Below are 22960 nucleotides of genomic sequence, written 5' to 3' on the forward strand. Positions count from 1 at the left end.
GGTGACCGCCAGGGGGCACCGCTGCGCCGCAGGGCCAGACGAGCAAGGCCGCCCGGCCGTGAGCCCCGCCTACCGGGGGGCGGGGCGCGCGTGCGCACTGCGCCCACGCGAGGCGGCTCGGGCGGGAGCGCGGCGCTCGGGAGATGTGGCGACCGGTGAGGACCTGGGGCGCCCCGGCTCCTCGGGGGCCCCCACGGCGCTCGGACCCCCCGGGACCCGCGACCCGCGACCCGATGCGCGTGGGGGAGGCTGGGATGCGCGGCTGGGAGCTCCGCGCCCGGGGACGGGCACTCGGCGGCCGCGGCCGTCCTGCCCCCGGGGTCGCGCGGGGCCCTCGCGGGGGTCAGCGGCGGCGGATGAGCCGCTGGGCCCTGGCGGGGCCGCGGGTGGTGTGGCGGCGCCGGGGTCCTGCTGGGGAGCTGGGTCCGGGGCCTCCTCCTGGCCGCCTGGTAGCCCGCGGCCGCGCCCCGCTGGGAACTGCAAACCTCTGGGAAAGGGGTGTGCCTGCCTCTGCGGGCGGACTGCGCACGCGCCGGGCAGCCCAGGCGGCGCGGGGGGCCAGCGGGGGGTCTTCCTCGCGCTGTCCTGTGCCGCAGTGGCCGTGCGTGGGGCCCCGGGAGGTCTGGCTGCAGGCTTGGCCCCACGTGGCCTCTGGGTCTTGGGGGACGTCTCCTGTGGGAGGGGAGTTGGTGGTGCTTTGGCGAGGTGGCACAGCCCTGCTGGGGACTCCGCACAGGTCAGCGGAAGACCTCGTGTCCAGGGCCAGCCTGCTGCCCTCCGCGCCTGGGGCAGGTGAGCGCCGTGCCTTGCGGGGCACCGAGCACCCACCGCCTCTGTTCCTGGGTGCCTGCGAGGGGCAGGACAGCGGGTGCTAGGGCGGCGGGGCCCAGGCCTCGAGGCCGTCAGAGCGGGTAGGGCGGCGGGGCCCAGGCTCGAGGCCGTCAGCGGGAAGGGGCAGGACAGCCCGTGCTAGGGCGGCGGGGTCCAGGCCTCGAGGCCGTCAGAGTGGGTAGGGCGGCGGGGCCCAGGCCTCGAGGCCGTCAGCGGGAAGGGGCAGGGCCCCCGGAGCTCCGGCCTTGCTGTTCTGGGAAACCTGGGGCCGCTGGTTGGGCCTCCCTGCTCTGTGGCGCCTTCTTATTCTGGAACATTCTGTGTGCCGGGCGCTGTGTGCCCTGAGCCTTGGCTGTCCCCACGCCCCCAGCCCTGCAGGTGCCAGGGGCCGGGCACAGAGACAGGCTCAGGCGTCGCTGAGAGATGACTCAACTTGGGGATCTCTGTGCAAGGACTGTGCGAGCGGCTGTAGATTCCAGCCACGGCTGCCCCTCGGGCAGGGCCTCGGCTCTTCCTGCCACCCCCTTTGGGGTGACCGTCGGACGCTGTAGAAGGCAGTCGGCCGGGGTGTCGCGGCCGTGCGGCACGTGAGAACACGCACGTGCGAGTCCCGAGTGCGCTCCCCAGTCCGGGCCGTCGGGGTCCCTGTCCCGCACACACGGCTGCTGACAGTGGGCAGCGTCTTACTCCCTGCCCCTCCCCCGGGCCATCCGGGTGCTCGGGCTGGGCTCCCTGAAGGGGCTGTGCTGGCGCCGCAGGGCCCCTGCCCAGGGCCTGGGACGGCAGAGCCGGTGCCCGCCTTCCACTGCTTCCTTGCTGGACTCGGCCTCGGGGCTGTCTGCCCTGCTCCCCCTTGTTCCCTTCTGCACGCTGACGTTTCTGTCCGCTCAGGCCGGCTTGCTGTCTTCCCGGGCCCCGCAGGGGCAGCTGTGCCTGTGCTGAGCCCCTGCACACGTGGGCAGAGCTGCTGCAGACGGGCGCGCACTGGAATCGCCTGCCTTCTGGTCCGGGCCAAACAGGCCACCTCCGTCCTCCCCCTTCTCTCTCTCTCTCTCTCTCTCTCTCTCTTAGATTGTTTGCTTAGTTGAAAGGCAGAACTAGAGGAAGAGGCAGAGCGGGAGAGGTTTCCGTCTGCTGGTTCACTCCCCAAGCGGCTGCATCGGCCGGGACTGGGCTAGGCTGAAGCCAGCAGCCAGGAGCTCTGTCCGGGTCTCCCACGTGGGTGCAGGGGCCCAGGCACTTGATCAACAGGGAGCTGCGGGAGTGGAGCAGCCGGGACTGGAACTGGCGCCCACAGGGGATGCTGGCACTGCAGGCGGCGGCTTAATGTGCCGTATCACAGCACCAGCCCCGGACCTCTTAAATTTGAAAGAGGGAGAGAGAGATCTTGCAGCCGCTGGTTCACTCCCTGAGCGGTGGCAGCAGCCGGGGCTGGGCCGGGAACTCTGCTGGGTGTGCATCAGCAGGGAGCTGCCGTCGGGGCCCTGCCGTGCCAGGTGCCCAGCCCTGCGCGTTTGCGTCTGTGTTGTCATCGGGCCACTCAGAGATCAACCCTTGACCAAGCAAGGCCTGGAAGCACCGGTCCTGGCCACGGTCGGCCGTGCCCGCCGCCCTGGGTCTGCCCCGGTCCTCAGCCGACCCCAGGGCTTCCCTGACTTTTTCTGAGAAACTGCAGATGTTTACAGAGGTGGCGCTGCCGAGTGGGTGCCTGGTGCTGTATCTGCGGGGCTGCTCTCAGGGTCACTGATAACCCAGGACCAGCACAGGGCCGCGCTGCTGGCGTCCATCCTTGCTCATGGGCGTAGGGCTCCCGAGACCGGAATACGCCCCCCGCGCCTCTGGGCGCCTTGTCCTGAATCCACTTGGCCTTGTCTCCCAATGTTCCTTTCCCTGGCTGTGGCTTTGCCCCCCCCCCCCCCCCCCGCCCAGCTTGTGCCTGCTCCTGGCCTGGCCGCCCAGCCGGAGCCCCTGCCGGGTCTGTTCCTCTCCGGCGAGGAAGCCGGTGCCCCTGTCTTCCGGAGCACCCCCCCCCCCCGCCCCACCATCTTCAGTTCTGTTCCAGGCACTCAGGCCGTCTCCTGCCTCCAGACTTGCCACGGTGCTCTCGCTGCGGCTCCTGGGTGCACACAGGGCCTGCCTGAGGGGCTGGTTGGCAGGCGAGCGTGTGCGTGTGTGCACCTGTGTGTGTGCGCGCACGTGTGTGTGTGTGTGTGTGTGTGGAAGTGGCAGCCAGTGCAGGGCTGAGGAGGTGGGAGGGAGTTTGGGGTGTCTGTCCCCGCCGTGGTCGCTGTGGCAGGTGCTCCACACAGGCGTCCTGGCTCCGGAGGCCCCCGGGGTGGCGGGCGGCTGCCCCCCACCCCGTCTGCCTCTGGTTCTCCCTGAGAGGCGGTGCTGGCTGTGTGTGGCCTTGCGCGGTCCCGGGGCGGCGGGTCATGGCCGCGCCTGGCTTTTGCACTGCTCTGCAGTCCTTGGGCCGTGTGCAGGGCTGTGTGCTCAGCTCGGGGTGGCGTGCAGGGGCGGCTGCTGCTTTGGTCCATCAGTGCCCTGAGTCCTTTCTCTCCTGCGCACTGCTGGGCAGCTTGTGGTCGACAGGCAGAGAGGGAAAGACAGCTCCCACCTGCTGGCTCGCTTCCCAGGTGCCCGCGGCGCTCGGGCTGGGTCGGGCCTCAGCCCAGGCCTCGCGCGGGCGGCAGGAATCTAACCACTGGAGCCCTTACCAGGGCGTGCGTCAGGACGCTGGAGTCCGAGCTGGAGCTGGGACTCGAACCCGTGCCCTCACGGCTGTGCCCAGCACCCGTCCCTCGATGAGGGTTTTCGGGACCTCTGGGGCCCGGGCTGAGCTGCGTGGACTTCCTGTGGCTGAGGGTGCGGCCGCCTCTCCACTCTCCGTCGGGGGCCGGCTGGCTCTGCTGGGCCGCGGCAGGGCCCCCAGGGAGTGTCCCTGCTCGCCAGCCCAGCCTCTGCTGTCTTGCAGCTGCGACTCTGCCGCTTCCACTCTGCCCTGCTGCAGGGCAGGGAGAAGGCCTGGCCGCCCCCCGCTGCCCGCTTCCAGAAGAGCTTCAGGAGCCCCCCTGCAAGGTAGGGGCCCCCACCTGGGCGGGGAGGGCCATGGGTCACGGCGGGGGCAGCGGGCTCCCAGCTCCAGGAGAGGCTGGGCCAAGGCCCCAGGCCATGGTGGCGGACAGGCCAGGTGTGTGCAGCAGCGAGATGGTCTGATGGGGAGGGCGGCTGAGTCCTGCCCCAAGCTCTGTGCGTGACAGCAGGAGAGACCCCGAGATGGGAACTCGAGGCTGGGAACGGGGGGTGGGCACGGGGAGGCCCTGCCCTGTTTCCTGGTTTGTTTTTTTGAGACTTGGTCACTTATTTGAAAGGCAGAGTTACAGAGGGAGAGACAGAGGTCTTCCATCTGCTGGTTCACTGCAGACGGCCCAGGCTGGGCCAGGCCAAAGCCAAGAGCTCCACTGGGTCTCCCACGTGGGTGCAGGGGCCCAAGCACTAGGGCCATCCTCTGCTGCTTTCCCAGGCCACAGCAGAGAGCTGGATTGGAAGTAGAGTGGCCAGGACTCGAACCAGCACCCATAGGGGATGCTGGCACTGCAGGCCGTGGCTTTAACCCGCTGTGCCACAGCGCTGGCCCTGGCTTTTTTTTTTTTTTTTAAGAAAATTATTTGCAAGCAGAGAGAGAGCGTCCATCCACTGGTTCGCTCCTCAGTGCCTGCAACAGCCAGGAGCCCAGACAGACGCCACCGGTCTCCCGCATGGGGGCAGGGCCCAAGCGCTTGGACCAGCTCCTGCTGCCCCCAGGTGCACTGACAGAAGCAGAGGAGCTGGGACTCGAACCAGGCACTCCGATGTGGGCGGCCAGCGTCCCAGGTGGCCGCCTCGCAGCCAAGCCAAGCACCGCCCCTGCTGCAGCACTGGTGGCCTCCGCCATCCCAGCCTGCAACCGTGGCTGGACACTGGGCTGGTGGCCAGCGGTGCCCACCCTCTGCTCTCCCATGAGCACCGCCCCGGAAGGCGTGGCCGTGGGGCTGAGAACAGGCCTGTGGAGGGCAGGCGCAGCAGAGCCGTTCTCTGTGCCCAGGGCCCTGCGGCGCACGTCCCTGTGGAGGAGGGCGCTGTCCGGCACCGCGGTGGCCGTGCCCCTGCTCCTCGGCGTCCGCTACTTCACCTCCGAGCCTCGCGAGAGGAGGCGCATGCGGCTCACCGTGGACGGCATCGGCCGCTTCGGCAGGTAGGTGGCCCGTGGCCTGGCCCCTGCGAGCCCCTCCTGGGGTTGGGGGTTCTGGGAACGCGTGGGGAGGAGCTGACGGATGGGGCACAGGTGATGCAGGCAAGAGGCTGGCAGGTGAGGGCCCCCCGGGCTGGCACCAGCTGCACAGCCCCTCCCCCAGACCAGCCCTGGCCTGTGCAGGGGGCACCTCCTCCTCACCCATGCTGCTGGACAGGCAGTGTCCACACACACAGGTGTCCACATGGGGACAGGCAGTGTCCACACTCACACAGGTGTCCACATGGGGACAGGCAGTGTCCACACTCACACAGGTGTCCACATGGGGACAGGCAGTGTCCACACTCACACAGGTGTCCACATAGGGACAGTGTCTACACTCACACAGGTGACCACATGGGGACAGGCAGTGTCCACACGTGGGGATAGATGGTGTTCACACACACACACACACACACACAGTGTCCACGTGGGGATATGGGGATAGGCAGTGTCCACACACAGATTGGGACCAGGAGGGGGGGTCCTGCCTGTGGGCCTGCTCTGGGCTCTGGTCCCCAGAGCTGTCCAGTGTCCTTCCTCTCCCAGGTCAGAACCTGGGGGTGGGAGAGCTGCTGGCGCTGCTGCTTTTGGTCACCTCCGGCCCCTGGTTCTGAGGGGAACCTCAGGTTGGGTGGAGGGATTGACCGCCAGGGGAGGCCGTGGCACTGCTGCGCCCTGCAGCCTCCCTGGCCCAGGCTGGGCTGACTTCCTGGGGTTGGGGGCAGGCAGAGCTCCCGCCTACTGGTTCACCCGGAGACTGGCTAAGGCCAGGAGCCCCCTGGATCCTCCAAGGCAGGAGGCAGGGCCAGGGCCAGCGCGAGGCCCTCCGACACGGGCTGTGGGTGGCTTCCCTGCCAGCCTTGATGTCTGTCCCCTGCAGGGCCCTGGGCCCCCAGGTTTTCAGACACGCAGAGGCTTAGCTGGGATTCACTCTAGGGGCAGCCACAGGCGTGAGGAAGCGTGGGCCCCTGGGCCTGCGGCCTCTGGGAAGGACCGGCCCTGCCTGCCCCTCCGCCAGTCAGCTTGCCCAGGCGTCCCAGGCGTCCCAGGCGTCCGTGTCCCTGCAATGCTGGGTCCTGTCTGCTTCCACAGCCCACTAAGCAGGCGCCTGAGCTGGGGCTGCAGAGCACCCTGAACCCGGCTTCCCGGGCAGCTGCAGGGCTGTGGCACACCCCTGGCTGAGCAGGAGCCCAAGGAAGGAGTGAGGCGGGGAGGGTCAGGGTCGGCTCCCACATGAGGGGGTGGCAGCGTTTGGCCATAGGAGAGCAGAGGGCAGAACAGCAGCCACCCGGCCTCCCTGCCTCAGAAGCCTGATCTTCTCTCAGGATTTCTGTATTTGAGGGGAGACGGAGGGGTCATCCATCTGCTGGCTCACCCCCCCAAATGGCTGGAGCAGCCAGAGCTGCGCTGATCAGGAGCCAGGACCTCCCTCTGGGTCTCCCACGCAGGTGCAGGGGCCCGAGCACTTGGGTCGTCCTCTGCTGCTCGCCCGGGCGCCTCGGCAGGGAGCCGGATGGGAAGTGAGCAGTCGATGGGTGGGTCCCTGGCAGGGGTGCTGCAGGAAACTGATCTGTTCCCTCGTGCCCTTCCATCATCCCCTGGACTCCCTCGTGGCCGCTCAGGTCTGGGGGCCTCCCTGGACGTGTCACCCGGCTGTCTCTGTCCGACACACACTGCTTGTGTGCTTGCTGGGCTGCTCAGCCAGTGTAGACACAGCGGGCTGTCCTGTCGCTGGACTCATTCCCACCCCCTGCTTTTCCCGGACCTGACACGTGGCCAGTGAGTCCTACACCTGCAGCCCCTCAGCCCCTGGTGCGCCTTCCTGGGAGTCACCGTGGTTCCCACACCCTCCTCCCGTCTGCCCTGACCATGGTTCTGCAGGATCCCGGTGGCCTGCAGGCCTGCCCGCGGTGTGAGCACTGGGGCCCCGCCCTGCACCTCTGCAGCCTCCCCCACAGGCTCCTGGGGGAGGGGGAGAGGCTCAGAGGCGCCCCCCTGCCCGCAGGTCTCTGAGGATCGGCCTGCTCATCTCCCTGGACTACTGGTGGTGCACGAACGTTGTTCTGCGAGGGGTGGAGGAGGTTTGTGCTGGTGCCCCAGGCCCACGAGGGGCACCCTGGAGGCGGTGGGTGCTGGGACCGGGGCACAGCGCCTGCAGCCATCCTGCACTCTGCCTGTGGTCAGAACAGCCCGGTCTACGTGGAAGTGATGTCAGCGTGTCACCAGCGTGCTGCCGACGCGCTTGTGGCCGGCGCCATCAGCAACGGGGGCCTGTACGTGAAGCTGGGCCAGGGGCTGTGCTCCTTCAACCACCTGCTGCCGCCCGAGTACATCCGGACCCTGCGCGTGCTGGAGGACAGGGCCCTCAGCCGGGGCTTCCGAGAGGTGAGCCGGCCCCCGGGCGAGGATGGGGGCGGGGCGGCCCTCCCACCGTGACCCCACAGCGCTGCACGCACCCGCTCCTGCCAGGTGGACGAACTGTTCCTTGAAGACTTCCAGGCCCTGCCCAGCGAGCTCTTCCAAGAGTTTGACTACCAGCCCATAGCGGCCGCCAGCCTGGCCCAGGTGCACCGAGCCCAGCTGCAGGATGGCACCACCGTGGCCGTGAAGGTGTGTGGGGCTGGGGTAGCCTGGGCGCCCAGCCTTTCCGGGGCCGGGTCCCAGCTGGCCCGTCTGCACAGGTGCAGTACATCGACCTGCAGGACCGGTTTGAGGGGGACGTGCACACGCTGGAGCTGCTGCTGCGCCTGGTGGAGCTCATGCACCCCAGCTTCGGCTTCAGCTGGGTCCTGCAGGTGACGCCGCCCGGGGCAGCCCGCTGGGGTGGGGCAGGGCCACGCCCCCAGCCCTGGCCTTCTGACCCTGTGTGTGGCCCCCAGGACCTGAAGGGGACCCTGGCACAGGAGCTGGACTTCGAGAACGAGGGCCGGAACGCTGAGCGCTGTGCCCGCGAGCTGGGGCACTTCCGCTACGTCGTGGTCCCCCGGGTGCACTGGGATAAGTGCAGCAAGGTGGGCGGGGCTGGCCCCTCCCCGGGTGGGGCCCCAGGGCCCGAGACGCTCAGCCTCTCACTCGCCCCCAGCGCGTGCTGACGGCCGACTTCTGTGAGGGCTGCAAGGTGAACGACCTGGAAGCCATCCAGCGCCAGGGGCTGGCGGTTGCGGACGTGAGTGCCATGTGCGTGGGGGTGGGGTGGCTGGCTGCAGGGAGCTGCCACAGGCGCCGCAAGCACCCGCCCCTCCCCAGATAGCGGAGAAGCTGACCCGGGCGTTTGCGGAGCAGATATTCTACACCGGCTTCATCCACTCGGACCCGCACCCTGGCAACGGTAGGACGTCCCCGGGGAGGGCCGGGAGTGGGGGCGGCACGGCACGAGCCCACACGCTGTGCCCCTAGTGCTGGTGCGCAAGGGCCCGGACGGGACGGCTGAGCTGGTGCTGCTGGACCACGGGCTCTACCAGTTCCTGGACGAGAAGTAAGCTGGGGGGCGGGCAGGCCTGTCCCGGGGCGTCCTGCCCAGCGCTGGGCTCACGGCCGGGCCCCCGCAGGCACCGCGCGGCCCTGTGCCAGCTGTGGCGGGCCATCATCCTGAGGGACGACGCTGCCATGAGGGAGCACGCGGCCACCCTGGGGGTGCAAGGTGAGGGCAGCTCCGGGCCGGGGCGGGCGGGCAGGGGCGCACCCCAGGGCCGCCCGTCAGCCGCCCCTGCCCGCCCCCAGACTACCTGCTGTTCTCCGAGATGCTCATGCAGCGGCCGGTGCGCCTGGGGCAGCTGTGGGGCTCCCACCTGCTGAGCCGCCGGGAGGCGGCCTACATGCAGGCCATGGCGCGCCAGCACTTCGAGCGCATCATGGCGGTGCTGCGCGCGCTGCCCCGGCCCATGCTGCTCGTGCTGCGCAACGTCAACACCGTGCGGGCCGTGCACGCCGCCCTGGGCAGCCCCGTGGACCGCTACTTCCTCATGGCCAGGAGGTGCGTGACGGGCCGCGGGGCGCGCGGGCGCGGGCAGGAGGGCGCGGGCAGCGGGGCTCACGCTCGTGTCTGGCAGCGCCGTCCGGGCCTGGAGCCGCATGGCCGGTGCCGCACACCAGGGCCTCCGCAGCAGCAGCTTCCTGCGCCGCGTCAGGGTGTTCTGGGAGATGCTCAAGTTCGAAGTAGCCTTGAGGTGGGCAGACTCGGGGGGCTGGTGGGGGCGGGCAGGGCCTTGCCCCCACCAGCCAGTGACCACCCTGCCCCTGCCCCTGCCCCAGGCTGGAGATGCTGGCCATGCGGCTCACCACCCTCCTGATCCGAGCCCTGGTGCACCTGGGCCTCATGCCCCCAACAGAGGAGCTGTACCAAGCCCTGGAGACCTAGGCCCTGGGGCCCCACAACACAGAGCTGCCCATCCAGCCTCGGGTCCCCGGGGCCCACCCCACCGATGCCCCACAGCCTGGGACACTGGGCTCTGTGTCCAGACGCAAGCAATGACCACTCTGCTCAAGCCAATCTGTCTGTGTTTTGTACAAAAGGGGGTGGGAAGCAGTGTGGCGGTGTCAGAGGGCTAGAAGTGGGCGGTGACGCGGTCTGTCTCCAGCAGGTCGTCCAGGATCTACAGGGAGAGGGGGTGGGTCAGCGTGGCCTGGGTGTGGGGTGCCGGGGCGGGCGGGCGGGGGGGCGGGCGGCACTCACGATGTCGGGCGTGGTGCCGATCTTCTTGGCCAGCTCGCCGCGCTCCATGGTGCTGAGGTACAGGTAGCGGCTGAGCAGCTCTCCATCCAGGACATTCCGCACGGCGTTCTGCAGGGTGCGCCGGTCCACGTGCAGCATCCTGGGGGCAGGGGGGGGGGCCGGGTCAGCGGGGGAGGGGTCAGCTGGGTGGCAGGGCTGGGGAGGGGCAGCACTCACCGGAAGGCGCGTGGGTTCAGGCCCGCGTGGTGGGGCAGCATGGTGGTCAGTGCGTTCTGCAGCATCAGCAGCCGCCGGTACGTCTTCTCCTGCATGGGCAGCAGGAGCCCGATGCCGCCGTCCAGTGTGGCTGGGGGGTTGGGGGAGGGCGTGAGTGAAGCCAACTGCCCCGGCGTCCCCACGGTCCAGCCACAGCCGCCCCCGTGCTCACCGAACCACGTGATGTGCTTGTTCTCCCACATGACCGATTTCTTGCTCGGCCCGTCGGCCGCCCCTCGGCACGGCGTCCTCCAGAAGGTGTTGACGTGGGCACCCACATGGAAGTCAGCCCGGCGCAGGAGGCGCATGCCCCCAAAGCTCTCCTTGGCTGGCCAGAGACCCCTCGGGTCACTGCCTGCCCCGCCCCGCCCCGCCCCGCCCTCCCCGGGAGACCCATGGCCTGCTCACCTTCCGGGAGGTACATGTATACCATGAGGTTGCGGTCTCGGTCAGACACTGCGGGGCAGGCCCAGTTAGTTCCAGCCGAGCCCCGTGTTGGCTCAGCCCCCAGGCCCCGACACTCACCCAGGAAGCCCAGCTGGGCGTTGTCCACCATGAAGTCCACGCTGTACACCTCAAGGGGCTTAGCGTCCTGTGGGGGAGAGGAGAGGTGTCAGCCCCAGCCGGGGGCTGCCACTTGCCCCTGCCAAGCCGCATGCACACAGGGCAGGAGGCTGAGCCCCCGCAGCCCCACGCACCCGGGACACGAGGCTGAGTGTCTTGCTCTCCTCCTGGTAGCGCAGCAGCGAGATGCTCTTCATGACGTCGGCAGCCAGGATGAAGTTCTTGACGCTGATCATCTGGTGGATGTACAGCTGGGTGTCGATGAAGGCCATGCCGGTCAGCTCGCTGGCCCGCAGGCTCCACAGGAAGATCTGTGGACACGGGGGTGGGGGTGAGCGGGCGGCAGATAGGGGGGCAGGGCAGGGGGCTGGGGCATGGGGACTCACCTTCTGGCCGATGGCGGACACCAGGTGACCGTTGCAGTGGCACAGAGCGGTCACTGGCCCCTTCTGCTCCTTTTCATACAGGACCTTGAACTTGTTCTTGGTCAAGGGCTGGCCAGGCTCAGGCACCACCTCGATCACATCCATGATGAGGATCTGCAGGGCAGAGGAAGTGTGGGTGGCGCAGGGGCGGCCGGGCGCCGTGGTGAGCCCTGGACCCTGGGCCTTACCCGCCCGCGACACGTGACCTCCTCGCCCTGCATGAGGCAGGTCCCCGCGGCCACGTAGCCCTTGAGGCCCGACACGGTCTCCTCGCTGCGCAGCGACACTGTCTTCATGCAGGTCACGTGCTCCCACTCCTCCAGCTCGATCCTGGGGAGGGGGTGGTCAGGAGGCCAGGCCGCCCAGCCAGGCCCTCCCACCCCGCCCAGGCCCAGCCTCACCTGGCGTTGGGAATGGCCTCCCAGCTGACCGGGGAGATGAGCTGGATGGAGAAGGCCTCTTGCTGTGGGTGGACGTATCGGTCATCTGTGGGGACACGCTGAGGTCAGGGGTGGGGCTGTGCCCAGCACAGGGGTCCCCTGAGCAGGACCCACCTCTCTCGATGGTCTCAAACTCCTTCTCCTCGCCTGTCATGCGTGGGATGCGGGTACACGGGGTGTTGGTGCTGGTGGCCACAGCGTACACCTGGCAACCAGCGGGTGCCACAGGTCAGGAGGAAGGGGCGGGGCAGGGCACGCAGACTGCAGTTCCCTGGGGGAGAAGGGCGGGGCAGGGCACAGACCTTGGACTCCACGTGGTAGGCCACGTAGTGGGCTGTGCAGCGCAGTGGGATCTTCCTGACGGGCCAGGGGGCGTCGTAGGACAGGTAGGCAGGCAGGACGCTGATCCTCAGCTCTCCCTGGGGCGGGTGGGTGGAGGGGTCAGCCGAGCCTGGCCCTTGGCCCAGGAGACCTACAGGGTGCTGCACGCAGGCGGTGGCCTGGGCACCTCAGCTTCTGCTGAGTCTGCTGAGTCCACCCTCAGGGACTCCCCTACGGCTGGAGACAGGCCCTGCCGGGGGCAGCCACAGACTGGGCACGCCCAGGACTGCAGACCGTCCACTGCCCTGGGAAGCACTCACCTTGGTGGCCCCAGCTCGCGGAGGGTGCATGCCCCCGACACACAGCCCCGAGGAAGGGCTCCTCCAGCTAGGGCTGTTGGGCCCACATCCTGCACCCCTCCCCACGTTAAGCTCGAGATACCACCCCTTGGGCCGCACCAACCTGCACAAGGTCACCCCTGGCCCCAGCACAGCTAAGGGTCCTCGTTCTGGGGGCCCAGGGCCACTCTACCTGTCTGTTGAAGTAGAGGAAGCCACGGGGGCAGTTGACATTGTGGAACGGGGCGAAGGAGTCGATGGGGCCATCAATGCCCATGGGGTGCAGCCGCAGGGCCCCCCGAGCCGTCACCAGCAGCCAGTGCGGGGAGGGGCCGCAGATGAACACCTGGAGGCAGGGGTGTGAGCATGCATGGAGGCCCCGCCCCGCCCTGCCCCGCCCTGCCCCGCCCCAGGAAGGCGCCAGCCTACCCCCGAGTAGCCATAGATGTCCTCAAAGTAGCGGAAGCGAGCCACGCGGCCGCGCGCCCCCGGCCCCTCCTCGCTGCTGCCGCCTTCCGCCTTCTTCTTGGACGGCTTCGGCTTCTTCTCCCGGAAATTGATGTTGTGGGGGACCTGGGGGCAGGCACTGTGAAGGCCCCGCTGGCCCCGCCCCCAGCCCCCAGCGCCCCCCAGGCTCTCCCACCCCTAGCACCTTCTTGAACCGGACTTTGAGGTTGCCCTGGCCAAGCTGTGAGTCGTGGGGGAAGGCCTCGTAGATGAGCAGCTCCTGGTCCACGTGCACCTGCAGGGAGGGGCTGTGCCGAGTGCTGTGCGTGTTGGGGGCGGGGCGGGGCGGGGGGGGCTCGCACTCACCAGCAGGTAGGGCCTGCTCTGGCGGCTCCCCAGGGCCACCAGCAGCACCTCCTTGACCAGGGGCAGCTCCCCTTGGCGCGTGGCCTCCTCCTTGCGGGCCTCAGGGCCTTGGGTGGTGGGCTGTCCAAAGGAGCTGTCCACCAGGACCCGCTGCCCCACAGGGAAGTTCTTCACCAGGAACACCAGCCGCCAGTCGGGGAGCTGGTAGATCTGAGGGAGCGAACAGCAGTGGTGGAGGCAGGAGGGGCGCCCTGCTGCGTGCTAGGAAGCACCCCTCCTCCGTGACCCCCCCCCGCCCCACCCCGCGCTCGGGCCCCACCCACCTCCATGGTGCCGTTCTCCCGCACCAGCAGGCACCAGTGCGTGGGCTCGGCGCGGAAGGGTGCGGGGTCCCGGTCGGCGGGAGGCTGGCTACTCCTGCGGGCCTCCTCCTTGCTGGGGCTGAAGAGGGAGCCCGAGTCGCCGTACAGCATCTCCTCCTCGTCGTCCACTGTGGGGCTGGGGGCAGCAGGTGGTCACAGGCTGCCCGGGAACCCGACGCCCTGCCCCCAGCACCTGCTCACCTGGTCTCCGAGCCCAGGCCCTCGGCCTCCATGCTGCTCCGGCCGCCCAGCTCGTCGCGGGCCCCACCCAGGCGGCTCTCGGTGGTGAACATGCCGCTGACGTCCCGGTACAGGCACAGCGCGATCACCTTGGACTGCTGCGGGGAGCAGGCGGGGCTCAGCCTCGGGCGGGGACACGGGCTGGGGGAGACGGCAGGGCGGGGTGGGGGCCTACATGGTGCAGCGGGGGCTTGTGCAGCGCCAGGCGGTGGTGGCGGCCCCCGTAGGAGTCGCTCTTGAGCAGGAACATGGTGACGTGGCCCTCGGCACTCATGATGACCACGTAGGGGTCGGCCACGGCACACTGCACGATGGGGGCGCCCAGGTCCACCGGGATGAAGTGCAGCTGGTTCACTGCGGGCACAGCGCAGCGGCCGGCTGTCAGCACACGCCCGCTCTGCGGGACCCAGCGGCCCCCTGGGCTGCCAGCCAGGGCAGCGGGCCGGCTGTCAGCACACGCCCGCTCCGCGGGACCCAGCGACCCCTGGGCTGCCAGCCAGGGCGGCAGGCACAGCTGTCAGCACACGCCCGCTCCGCGGGACCCAGCGACCCCTGGGCTGCCAGCCAGGGCAGCGGCCGGCTGTCAGCACACGCCCGCTCCGCGGGACCCAGCGGCCGCCCACCCCACCTCCTTCCAGCAGGCGGATGCCCAGCGGCGACACTTGGACTATGTAGCGGTTGTCCCCGATGTTTCCGGCAAACACCGTGGGGCCCTGTGTGGCAAAGCCGCTGGTGTCCAGCTCCATGATCTCCTGGCCCGTCTGCAGGATCTGGGGGTGACAGTGGGAGGTGAACCCTCCCCCCCCCCACACACACACACAGGGGACCCTGCCCTCCGTGATCTCCTGGCCTGTCTGCAGGATCTGGGGGTGACAGTGGGAGGTGAACCCTCCCCCCCCCCCCCACACACAGGGGACCCTGCCCTCCGTGATCTCCTGGCCCCTCTGCAGGATCTGGGGGCGACAGTGGGAGGTGAACCCCCCCCCCCACACACACACAGGGGACCCTGCCCTCCGTGATCTCCTGGCCCGTCTGCAGGATCTGGGGGCGACAGTGGGAGGTGAACCCTCCCCCCCCACACACACACACAGGGGACCCTGCCCTCCGTGATCTCCTGGCCCGTCTGCAGGATCTGGGGGCGACAGTGGGAGGTGAACCCTCCCCCCCCCCCCCACACACACAGGGGACCCTGCCCTCCGTGATCTCCTGGCCTGTCTGCAGGATCTGGGGGCGACAGTGGGAGGTGAACCCTCCCCCCCCCACACACACACACAGGGGACCCTGCCCTCCGTGATCTCCTGGCCTGTCTGCAGGATCTGGGGGTGACAGTGGGAGGTGAACCCCCCCCCCGCACACACACACAGGGGACCCTGCCCAGGCCCCACCCCTCACCATGGTGGAGTCTTCTCGACTCAGAATAAGGAAGCCGTGTCGGCGCCCGTCGTCCTCTGCCTCGGGGGTCCCCGCCTCCTGCTCCGAGCCCTCCCCCTTGGGGGTGTCTTCCTGCAGAGGCAGTCGGGGAGCAGGACGCTCAGGGCAGGGCAGGTGTGTGCTCCTGCGTGCCTGGCGCCTCCTCACAGCCCGGCCCCCTCTACCTCCTCCTTGTGCACAGGTGCGATGACCGTCCACATGTCGTAGCAGCCAGGAAGTTCGAAGGTTGTCACCACTTGGGGCCGGATACTCTTCTGGAATGAAGGGAGGGAGAGGCTGGGAGGGTCAGCCCAGCCAGCTGTCACCACGGACGCGCCTGCTGCCCTACACACCTGCAGCACGGAGAGAGCCCCGTTCTTTCCGTAGCCGGAGCACACCACGACCTCCAGGTCCGGCTCAGGGCTGTTCTGAAACTGAACAGGGTGGGTGTGAGCGCCCCCTCCCCAACCCGGGCACCCCAGCCGCCCCCACCCCAGCCCCAGGCACCTCTTCAGAGAGGAAGGCGGGCTCGCCCATGGCGGCGTTGGCACAGGGCCCGATGTTGAGGATGCTGTCACACACCTGCGGGCACACAAGTCAGCTGGGCTGGCGGGGGCAGCCCTCCCCGCCGCCACCCCGAGTCTCACCTCAAACGAGTAGGTGGCCAGCTGCGTGCCCGACTGGGCCTCGCTGCCGTACACCTCGATCTCGTCCACCTCGTCCTGCGGTACCGACTTGCTCCCTGCAGCACAGAGCCCGTCTGAGCGCAGCTGGGCCACTCGGCCCCTCCCCACGCAGCCACCGCCCCGGGACCCTCACCTGACCAGCCCACGGTGGCGTCCACTCGCTTCTTCTTGGAGGGAGGCTCTTCCTGTGAGGCAGGAGGGGGCGGTGAGTGGCCCCAGGCACAAGACAAGGGGAAGCCACCCAGCAGGCCCGGGCACCCACCTTGTCTGCACTGGCCGGGGGCTCCTGCAGCTTCTCCGTGTACTTGAGGAGGAGGGAGTTGCCCAGGCGAGAGCCCAGGAACAGGTACCCGGGCTCCATGGTGACCATCTGAAAGGGGGGCAGGTGAGGGCAGGGCCGTGCTGCACCAGGGCCACCCCTGCAGCCCCAACTCACACTGGTGGTGAGGACGCTGGCAGCCGCCTTGTCGAAGTGGAAGGCACGGACACTGCGCATGCCGTCGGTGACCAGGGTTAGCACGTAGCTGCGGGAGGAGGGCGCTGAGAGGGGGCGGGGCCCTGGGGGGACGGGGGACTGGGGGGCCCTGCGGGGGTAGGGGGTGCACACTACCGGAGACCAGGGTCAGCACGTAGCTGTGGGAAGAGGGCGCTGAGAGGGGGTGGGGCCATGGAGGGACGGAGGACTGGGGGGCCCTGCGGGGGTAGGGGGTGCACACTATCGGAGACCAGGGTCAGCACGTAGCTGCGGGAGGAGGACGCTGAGAGGGGGCGGGGCCCTGGGGGGACGGGGGACTGGGGGGCCCTGCGGGGGTAGGGGGTGCACACTATCGGAGACCAGGGTCAGCACGTAGCTGTGGGAGGAGGGCGCTGAGAGGGGGCAGGGGCCCTGGGGGGATGGGGGCACTGGGGCAGGCAGGGATGGGGCAGGGGGCTCACATCTCGCCACCCTTGAGGGAGATGACCATCTTGTCGTAGGAGATGAAGGCGGCCTGGGCGCAGTCCAGGGTGATGCGCACCCCCTCCTGGGTGCCTGTTGGGGGAAGTGAGACCGGGCAGACCCGCCCCGCCCCCACCAGCTGCCCGCACACCCCCAGGCCCCCACACTTACGCAGTGGGAAGGCAGTGGTGCCCGCGGTGAGGCTGTTGAGGGCGACGCCATACGGGGGGACGCTCTGATTCAGGTACAGCAGTGAGTTGACGGCAAAGATCACCACGCCACCTGAGGGAGGGCCGAGGCTGGGGGCTGGGCTCCTGCCCCACTGCCCCACCCCAGCACCCACCTCCGCCCAGCCCAGGGCCCTCACCTATGGGCTTGGGCACGGCCAGGGCCTGGGTGCAGTCGAAGGGCAGACTGGTGAGGGACCAGATGACGGGGTGCACCTTCTGCGTGATGTTCAGGGAGATGGCCACGATGGAGCAGGTGTCCTGCCTCACGGCCACGCGCCTGGGCCGACAGGCCAGTCAGCGGGGCCGGGCCGGGCCTCCCTAGGCGAGCTCCCACCCCCAGCCAGAAGGGGGCTCACCCAGGCCAGGTCTGGTTGGGCTCAAACAGGATGAGCAGGGTGGGCTCGTAGTAGCCGTGCAGGAACTGCAGGTCCACAATGTTCAGCAGCTTCTCGTCCAGCGCCCGCACGTCGATGATGTAGCTCGGCAGGAAGCTGGACCTCTGCCTGGGGGGGAGGGCTTCAGCGGGGCACCTGGGCCACAGCGCCCCCACGCCCTACGCACACGGCTGCCCGGCACTCACCCTCCCCGGCACTCACCCCCTGCCCCGCGCGCCCTACCCGGCACTCATCCCCCCCCCCCCCCGCCCCGCACCCTACCCAGCACTCACACACACACACACACACACACACACCCCCCCCCCGCGCCCTACCCGGCACTCACCCTCCCCCCCGCCACGCCCTACGCACACGGCTGCCCGGCACTCACCCCCCCCCCCCCGCAAGCTCTCCCAGGCACTCACCCTCCCTGGCACTCACACCCCCCCGCCCCGCCCCCTACCTGGCACTCACCCTCCCCCCGCACCCTCCCCGGCACTCACCCTCCCCCACCGCGCCCTACCCCGCACTCACCCTTCCCCCACCAGCCCCTCGTGCTCCTCGGCCAAGCTCTCCCTGCGGAAGGGCAGCACCACCAGCCGCGTGCCGTAGATGAGCATGGCCGCGCAGCGCCCGTCAGGGTCCACCCGCACGTGTGGCGTGTGCACATTCTGCACGAACCCGTCCTGCAGGGGCAGCGCATCAGCCCGGGAGTAGGGGGCAGGGGCGTCAGCTGGGCCCAGGGGGTAGGGAGCAGGGGCATCAGCCCAGGGGGTAGGGAGCAGGGGCATCAGCCCAGGGGGTAGGGAGCAGGGGCATCAGCCCAGGGGGTAGGGAGCAGGGGCATCAGCCCAGGGGGTAGGGAGCAGGGGCATCAGCCCAGGGGGTAGGGAGCAGGGGCATCAGCCCAGGAGTAGGGAGCAGGGGCATCAGCCCAGGGGGTAGGGAGCAGGGGCATCAGCCCAGGAGTAGGGAGCAGGGGCATCAGCCCAGGGGGTAGGGAGCAGGGGCATCAGCCCAGGAGTAGGGAGCAGGGGCATCAGCCCAGGGGGTAGGGAGCAGGGGCATCAGCCAAGGAGTAGGGAGCAGGGGCATCAGCCCGGGAGTAGGGAGCAGGGGCATCAGCCCAGGGGGTAGGGAGCAGGGGCATCAGCCCAGGGGGTAGGGAGCAGGGGCATCAGCCCAGGAGTAGGGAGCAGGGGCATCAGCCCGGGAGTAGGGAGCAGGGGCATCAGCCCGGGAGTAGGGAGCAGGGGCATCAGCCCAGGAGGTAGGGAGCAGGGGCATCAGCCCAGGAGTAGGGAGCAGGGGCATCAGCCCAGGGGGTAGGGAGCAGGGGCATCAGCCAAGGAGTAGGGAGCAGGGGCATCAGCCCAGGGGGTAGGGAGCAGGGGCATCAGCCCGGGAGTAGGGAGCAGGGGCATCAGCCCAGGGGGTAGGGAGCAGGGGCATCAGCCCAGGGGGTAGGGAGCAGGGGCATCAGCCCAGGGGGTAGGGAGCAGGGGCATCAGCCCGGGAGTAGGGAGCAGGGGCATCAGCCCGGGAGTAGGGAGCAGGGGCATCAGCCCAGGGGGTAGGGAGCAGGGGCATCAGCCCGGGAGTAGGGAGCAGGGGCATCAGCCCAGGAGTAGGGAGCAGGGGCATCAGCCCAGGAGTAGGGAGCAGGGGCATCAGCCCGGGAGTAGGGAGCAGGGGTGTCAGCCCAGGAGTAGGGAGCAGGGGCATCAGCCCGGGAGTAGGGAGCAGGGGCATCAGCCCAGGGGGTAGGGAGCAGGGGCATCAGCCCGGGAGTAGGGGGCAGGGGTGTCAGCCGGGCCCAGGGGGTAGGGAGCAGGGGCATCAGCCCAGGGGGTAGGGGGCAGGGGTGTCAGCCGGGCCCAGGGGGTAGGGAGCAGGGGCATCAGCCCGGGAGTAGGGAGCAGGGGCATCAGCCCAGGGGGTAGGGAGCAGGGGCATCAGCCCGGGAGTAGGGAGCAGGGGCATCAGCCCAGGGGGTAGGGAGCAGGGGCATCAGCCCGGGAGTAGGGAGCAGGGGTGTCAGCTGGGCTCAGGGGGAAGTGGGCAGGGACGCCAGCCCAGGAGTAGGGGGCAGGGGCGCCAGCCAGGCCTGGGGCACCTGGGCAGCACAGTGGGCAGAGGGGCCCCTACCCGCAGCTCGGGCTCCTCGAAGTAGTGTAGGGACAGGGTCTTCAGGTCGTGGGTTCCCGGGTCGTACTCCACCACCGACAGCTGCAGGGAGAGCATGCCCGTGGCCTGCCTGCCCGCCCCGCTGGCCAGGCCCCACCCCAGGCCCAGCGCTCACCTTAGCATCCTTGAAGCTGAGCAGCAGGGCGTCCCGCTTGGCCCCCGCCAGCTGCACACTGGCCATGGACATGACATTGCCGAAGAAGGAGAAGGAGGCCACCAGCTCCAGCCGCTCCCGGTGGGCCTTCCCCTCTGCGCAGGGGCGGTGTGTCCAGGTCTCAGCCAGGTGCCCCGACCACCCCCCGCCCTCAGGGGCACCCTACACTCACCTGTGCTCCTGTCATTCTTGGTCTGAGCCTAGAGGAAGGACAGAGGGCAGCAAGGGGTCACTCATCCCCTCGCCCCAGGGGGGCCCCACCCCTGCCGCCCCAGCACCTGCACCACGGGTCTCAGCATGGGCCCAGGCGCCGTGACCATTAGAAAGGAGGACTCCTCCAGTCTCGCTGTGCTGGACACCAGCTGACCGAGCCTGGCCCACTCCCTGGAGGCGCCCTCCCAGGCCGTGACAACCACAGCCCTGAGCGCCAGAGAAGCCAAACCATGATGCTGCCAGGAAAACCAAGCGAGCTCACGCCTGGCCTGGCCGGCCCCCCCAGGCCCAGGGCAGTGACAGGACCCACTACAGCCCCACCCAGGCCCCTGTCTTGTGAAGAACCCTGGGTCTACAGAGCAGTGTGGGTGCTGCCTCTGGGGGTGCACCAGCTCCCCACCCCCACAGTGGACTGCGGCCAGCCAGACCTCCGCGGCCCCTCCCGCAGGGCCCAGGCCAGGCTGCTTCCTGGGTAGTGCCATCCACACGGTACCAGGCTTGGGGACAACAGGAGTGGCCTCTGAGGTGCAGCGCAGCTGAGACAGCCGCAGAACAGGCCTACCCCCCGACACAGAGCAGCTCCACCGGCTCTGCTGCCTGCTGCCCGGGACAGCGTGCGGGTGAGCGGGAAGCAGAGCCGGGACCCTGAACAGTAGCCACACAGCCAACCTCCCCCGATTCCTGACCCTCAGACTCTAAACCACAGTCTGAGTTCGGGGTCACCGGTTACACCCCAAACAGTGACACAAGTCCAGACAGTGGCCCGAGCCGCGCCTCCCCACATGCCAGTCTCTCCCCAGGGTGCCCCACCACCTCTGAGGCTCCAGCCAGCGAAGGCTCTGAACCAGGGCCAGTGCCCGGCCAGCCCAGCCCCTGCGCCTCTGCTCTCCCCTCCTCGCTCCCTCTGCCCCACACCCGGGACCCCTGCCTCCCAAGGAGGCTTTAGCGCGGCCCTGGCTCCCTACTCCCCACCCTGCCTGTCGAGCTCCCCGGGATGGGGGGGCCTGGTGCTCGCCAGCGTCTCCCCGGACGCCTGCCCACGGCAAGCGCTCAGTACACGCCGAGCAGACAGGAATGGGCTCCAGTGGGCTGTGACCTCGTATAGTAGAAATCCGATTACACGACAAGGTCTGACCCCATTAGAAAGGACAAAGTCTTCCAGGCAGCTCAGACGCACGATGCCCTCACCTGCCCCCGTGTCTGCAAGAAGCCCTCTCCAGCTTTTTTTTTTTTTTTTTTTGACAGGCAGAGTGGACAGTGAGAGAGAGAGACAGAGAGAAAGGTCTTCCTTTGCCATTGATTCACCCTCCAATGGCCGCCGCAGCCGGTGCGCTGTGGCCGGTGCAGCGCACTGATCCGAAGGCAGGAGCCAGGTGCTTCTCCTGGTCTCCCATGGGGTGCAGGGCCCAAGTACTTGGGCCATCCTCCACTGCCTTCCCGGGCCACAGCAGAGAGCTGGCCTGGAAGAGGGGCAACCGGGACAGAATCCGGCGCCCCGACCGGGACTAGAACCCGGTGTGCCGGCGCCGCAAGGCGGAGGATTAGCCTAGTGAGCCGCGGCGCCGGCCCCTCTCCAGCTTTTTACTTCTCTCCATTTCAAAAGCAGAGCAACAGAGGGAGGTGGGGGAGGTGGCAGGTTATCTCCCACCCCCCTAGTCCAACCCCCAGACACCCGGAGCCCAGTCCAGGCGCACCCTGCCCGCCACATCCCCGCAGATGGAGACTCTGCCCTTGAAGCCACGTGCCGAGCTCACGGAGGCGGGAGGCGAGCTTGCTTTTGGGACGGGCTGGGTTCAGAGCTCTCACGACGCGCCCTGGCACAGCCGTGCGTGTCCCACTCATCGCACGCACCCTCAGCTCGCCCTGAGCACGGGCTGCTCCCGCCCGGGCGCCCGCATCCCCTCCAGGAGCCGCCGGCCCGACCCCAGCGTGCCGCGAAGGCGCAGGGGGGCCCGGCCCCGCTACCCACGTGGGCGGCCGAGGCGAGCTCCAGGCTCCCGACCCCGGGGGCCGCCGGCATCTGGGAGGCGGCGGGCGGGAGTTCTCTCTCCCTACGTCAACTTAAAGGGAAATAAAATTGAAAACAGCTGGGAAGCTGCCGCCTTCCGCGAGGAGCCTCCGGGGCCTGCGGCTCCCCCGCCACACGCTCCCTGCACTTCGGTGCGGGCCCGCCGTCCTCCCCCGGCGCTGAGGGCCCCGGCGGGCCGGGTGCGGACGCGCGCGTCCAGGCGGCGCGGGTGCGGGTGCGGGTGCGGGTGCGGGCGCGGGCGCGGGCGCCGGCGCGGCTCGGCCGGCCTACCTCGGCGTCGCGGTTCAGGCGGTACACGTAGAGCTGCGAGGTGCCGGCCACCACGAGGTTGCGCTCGCTGTTGTTGAAGAAGTTGCAGTACATGCAGAACTCGAGGCCGGTGGGCGGGTGCGCCTGCTTGTACACAGCGTACATGGCGGCGGGAGCGCACGGCCCGCGCGCGAGCGCCGCCCGCCCACCCGGCCGTTGCAGCCGACCACCGGGGGACCCGGGACGCCGGCGGACTCGGTCCGGCCTCACCCGGAAGCCCCGCGCCGAGGTTCCGGGCTCTTGCGCGGCGCGAGCGGCGACAGCGGCCCCTGGCGGCCGGGGGTGGCGGCTCCGTCTCGCTCGGCGCCCCCAGCCCTGAGGGCCGGCTGCTGGGGTTACCCAAGGCGCCCCCAGGGATGCTGAGTGCCAGCTCCCGGTGCTGCTGGGACCCAGCACCCTGACCTGGACAAGTGAAGCCGGAACGTGCAGGCGGCGGATGACGGCCTCTGGCGTGGTCAGGCAGGTGGCATCCCCTGAGCTGCACCCGAGACACCCACCCCCCCGCTGCACAGTCCTGGATCCTGTGTGCTGAGACTTTTTTTTAAAGATTTTTTTTTTTGTATTTATTTATTTGAAAGGCAGAGTTACAGAGAGGCAGAGGCAGAGAGAGAGAGAGAGGTTTCTTCCATCCACTGGTTCGCTCCCCAAATGGCACATCTGAAGCCAGGAGCCAGGTGCTTCTTCTGGGTCTCCCACACAGGTGCAGGGACTCAAGCACTTGGGCCATCCTCTGCTGCTTTCCCAGGCCATAGCAGAGAGCTGGATCAGAAGTGGAGCAGCTGGGACTCGAACTGGTGCCCATATGGGATGCTGGCACTGCAGGTGGCTTTACCCGCTTTGCCACAGCGCCAGCCCCAGGTTTTGTTTTCCTAAGACTTATGTATCTATGAATGGCAG

The 22960-nt window shown here is 69.0% G+C and overlaps 2 protein-coding genes across 7 annotated transcripts; one reads left to right on the plus strand and one right to left on the minus strand.

Annotated features, from left to right (window-relative positions):
* The first annotated feature begins 66 nt into the window (after positions 1–66).
* ADCK5 (aarF domain containing kinase 5) lies at positions 67–9593 on the plus strand. Of its 6 annotated transcripts, XM_089336550.1 has the most exons (16): positions 110–155; positions 3806–3909; positions 4916–5065; positions 6727–6883; positions 7110–7185; positions 7294–7489; positions 7574–7714; positions 7786–7899; positions 7984–8115; positions 8187–8270; positions 8351–8432; positions 8501–8579; positions 8653–8744; positions 8825–9077; positions 9154–9270; positions 9356–9593. In XM_089336550.1, exons 6-16 carry the CDS (start codon positions 7313–7315, stop codon positions 9459–9461), a joined length of 1377 nt encoding a protein of 458 aa, XP_089192676.1. In that variant the 5' UTR covers positions 110–155; positions 3806–3909; positions 4916–5065; positions 6727–6883; positions 7110–7185; positions 7294–7312; the 3' UTR covers positions 9462–9593. The 6 variants fall into 6 exon arrangements, with proteins under 6 accessions (XP_069931768.2, XP_089192675.1, XP_089192676.1 ...); XM_070075667.2 differs by lacking the exon at positions 6727–6883 and having other exon boundaries at positions 67–155; positions 7289–7489; XM_070075670.2 differs by lacking the exon at positions 6727–6883.
* On the minus strand, positions 9585–22274 carry CPSF1 (cleavage and polyadenylation specific factor 1). The gene is made up of 37 exons (XM_051828727.3): positions 22025–22274; positions 19685–19712; positions 19474–19607; positions 19320–19400; positions 17706–17857; positions 17154–17300; positions 16935–17074; positions 16739–16849; positions 16567–16660; positions 16067–16154; positions 15893–16000; positions 15764–15815; positions 15592–15686; positions 15452–15526; positions 15298–15378; positions 15130–15219; positions 14927–15037; positions 14163–14304; positions 13710–13888; positions 13496–13632; positions 13256–13430; positions 12933–13142; positions 12772–12861; positions 12549–12692; positions 12313–12465; positions 11763–11879; positions 11575–11665; positions 11422–11506; positions 11209–11350; positions 10982–11134; positions 10730–10906; positions 10557–10623; positions 10440–10487; positions 10204–10359; positions 9993–10122; positions 9777–9915; positions 9585–9696 (listed from the first exon to the last, which is right to left on the minus strand). Exons 1-37 carry the CDS (start codon positions 22166–22168, stop codon positions 9649–9651), a joined length of 4314 nt encoding a protein of 1437 aa, XP_051684687.1. The 5' UTR covers positions 22169–22274; the 3' UTR covers positions 9585–9648.
* Positions 22275–22960: the final 686 nt, after the last annotated feature.

This window comes from Oryctolagus cuniculus, chromosome 6 (assembly GCF_051225735.1).
Source record: "Oryctolagus cuniculus isolate XC-2025 breed Fujian yellow rabbit chromosome 6, ASM5122573v1, whole genome shotgun sequence".
Taxonomy (NCBI): Eukaryota; Metazoa; Chordata; class Mammalia; order Lagomorpha; family Leporidae; genus Oryctolagus; species Oryctolagus cuniculus.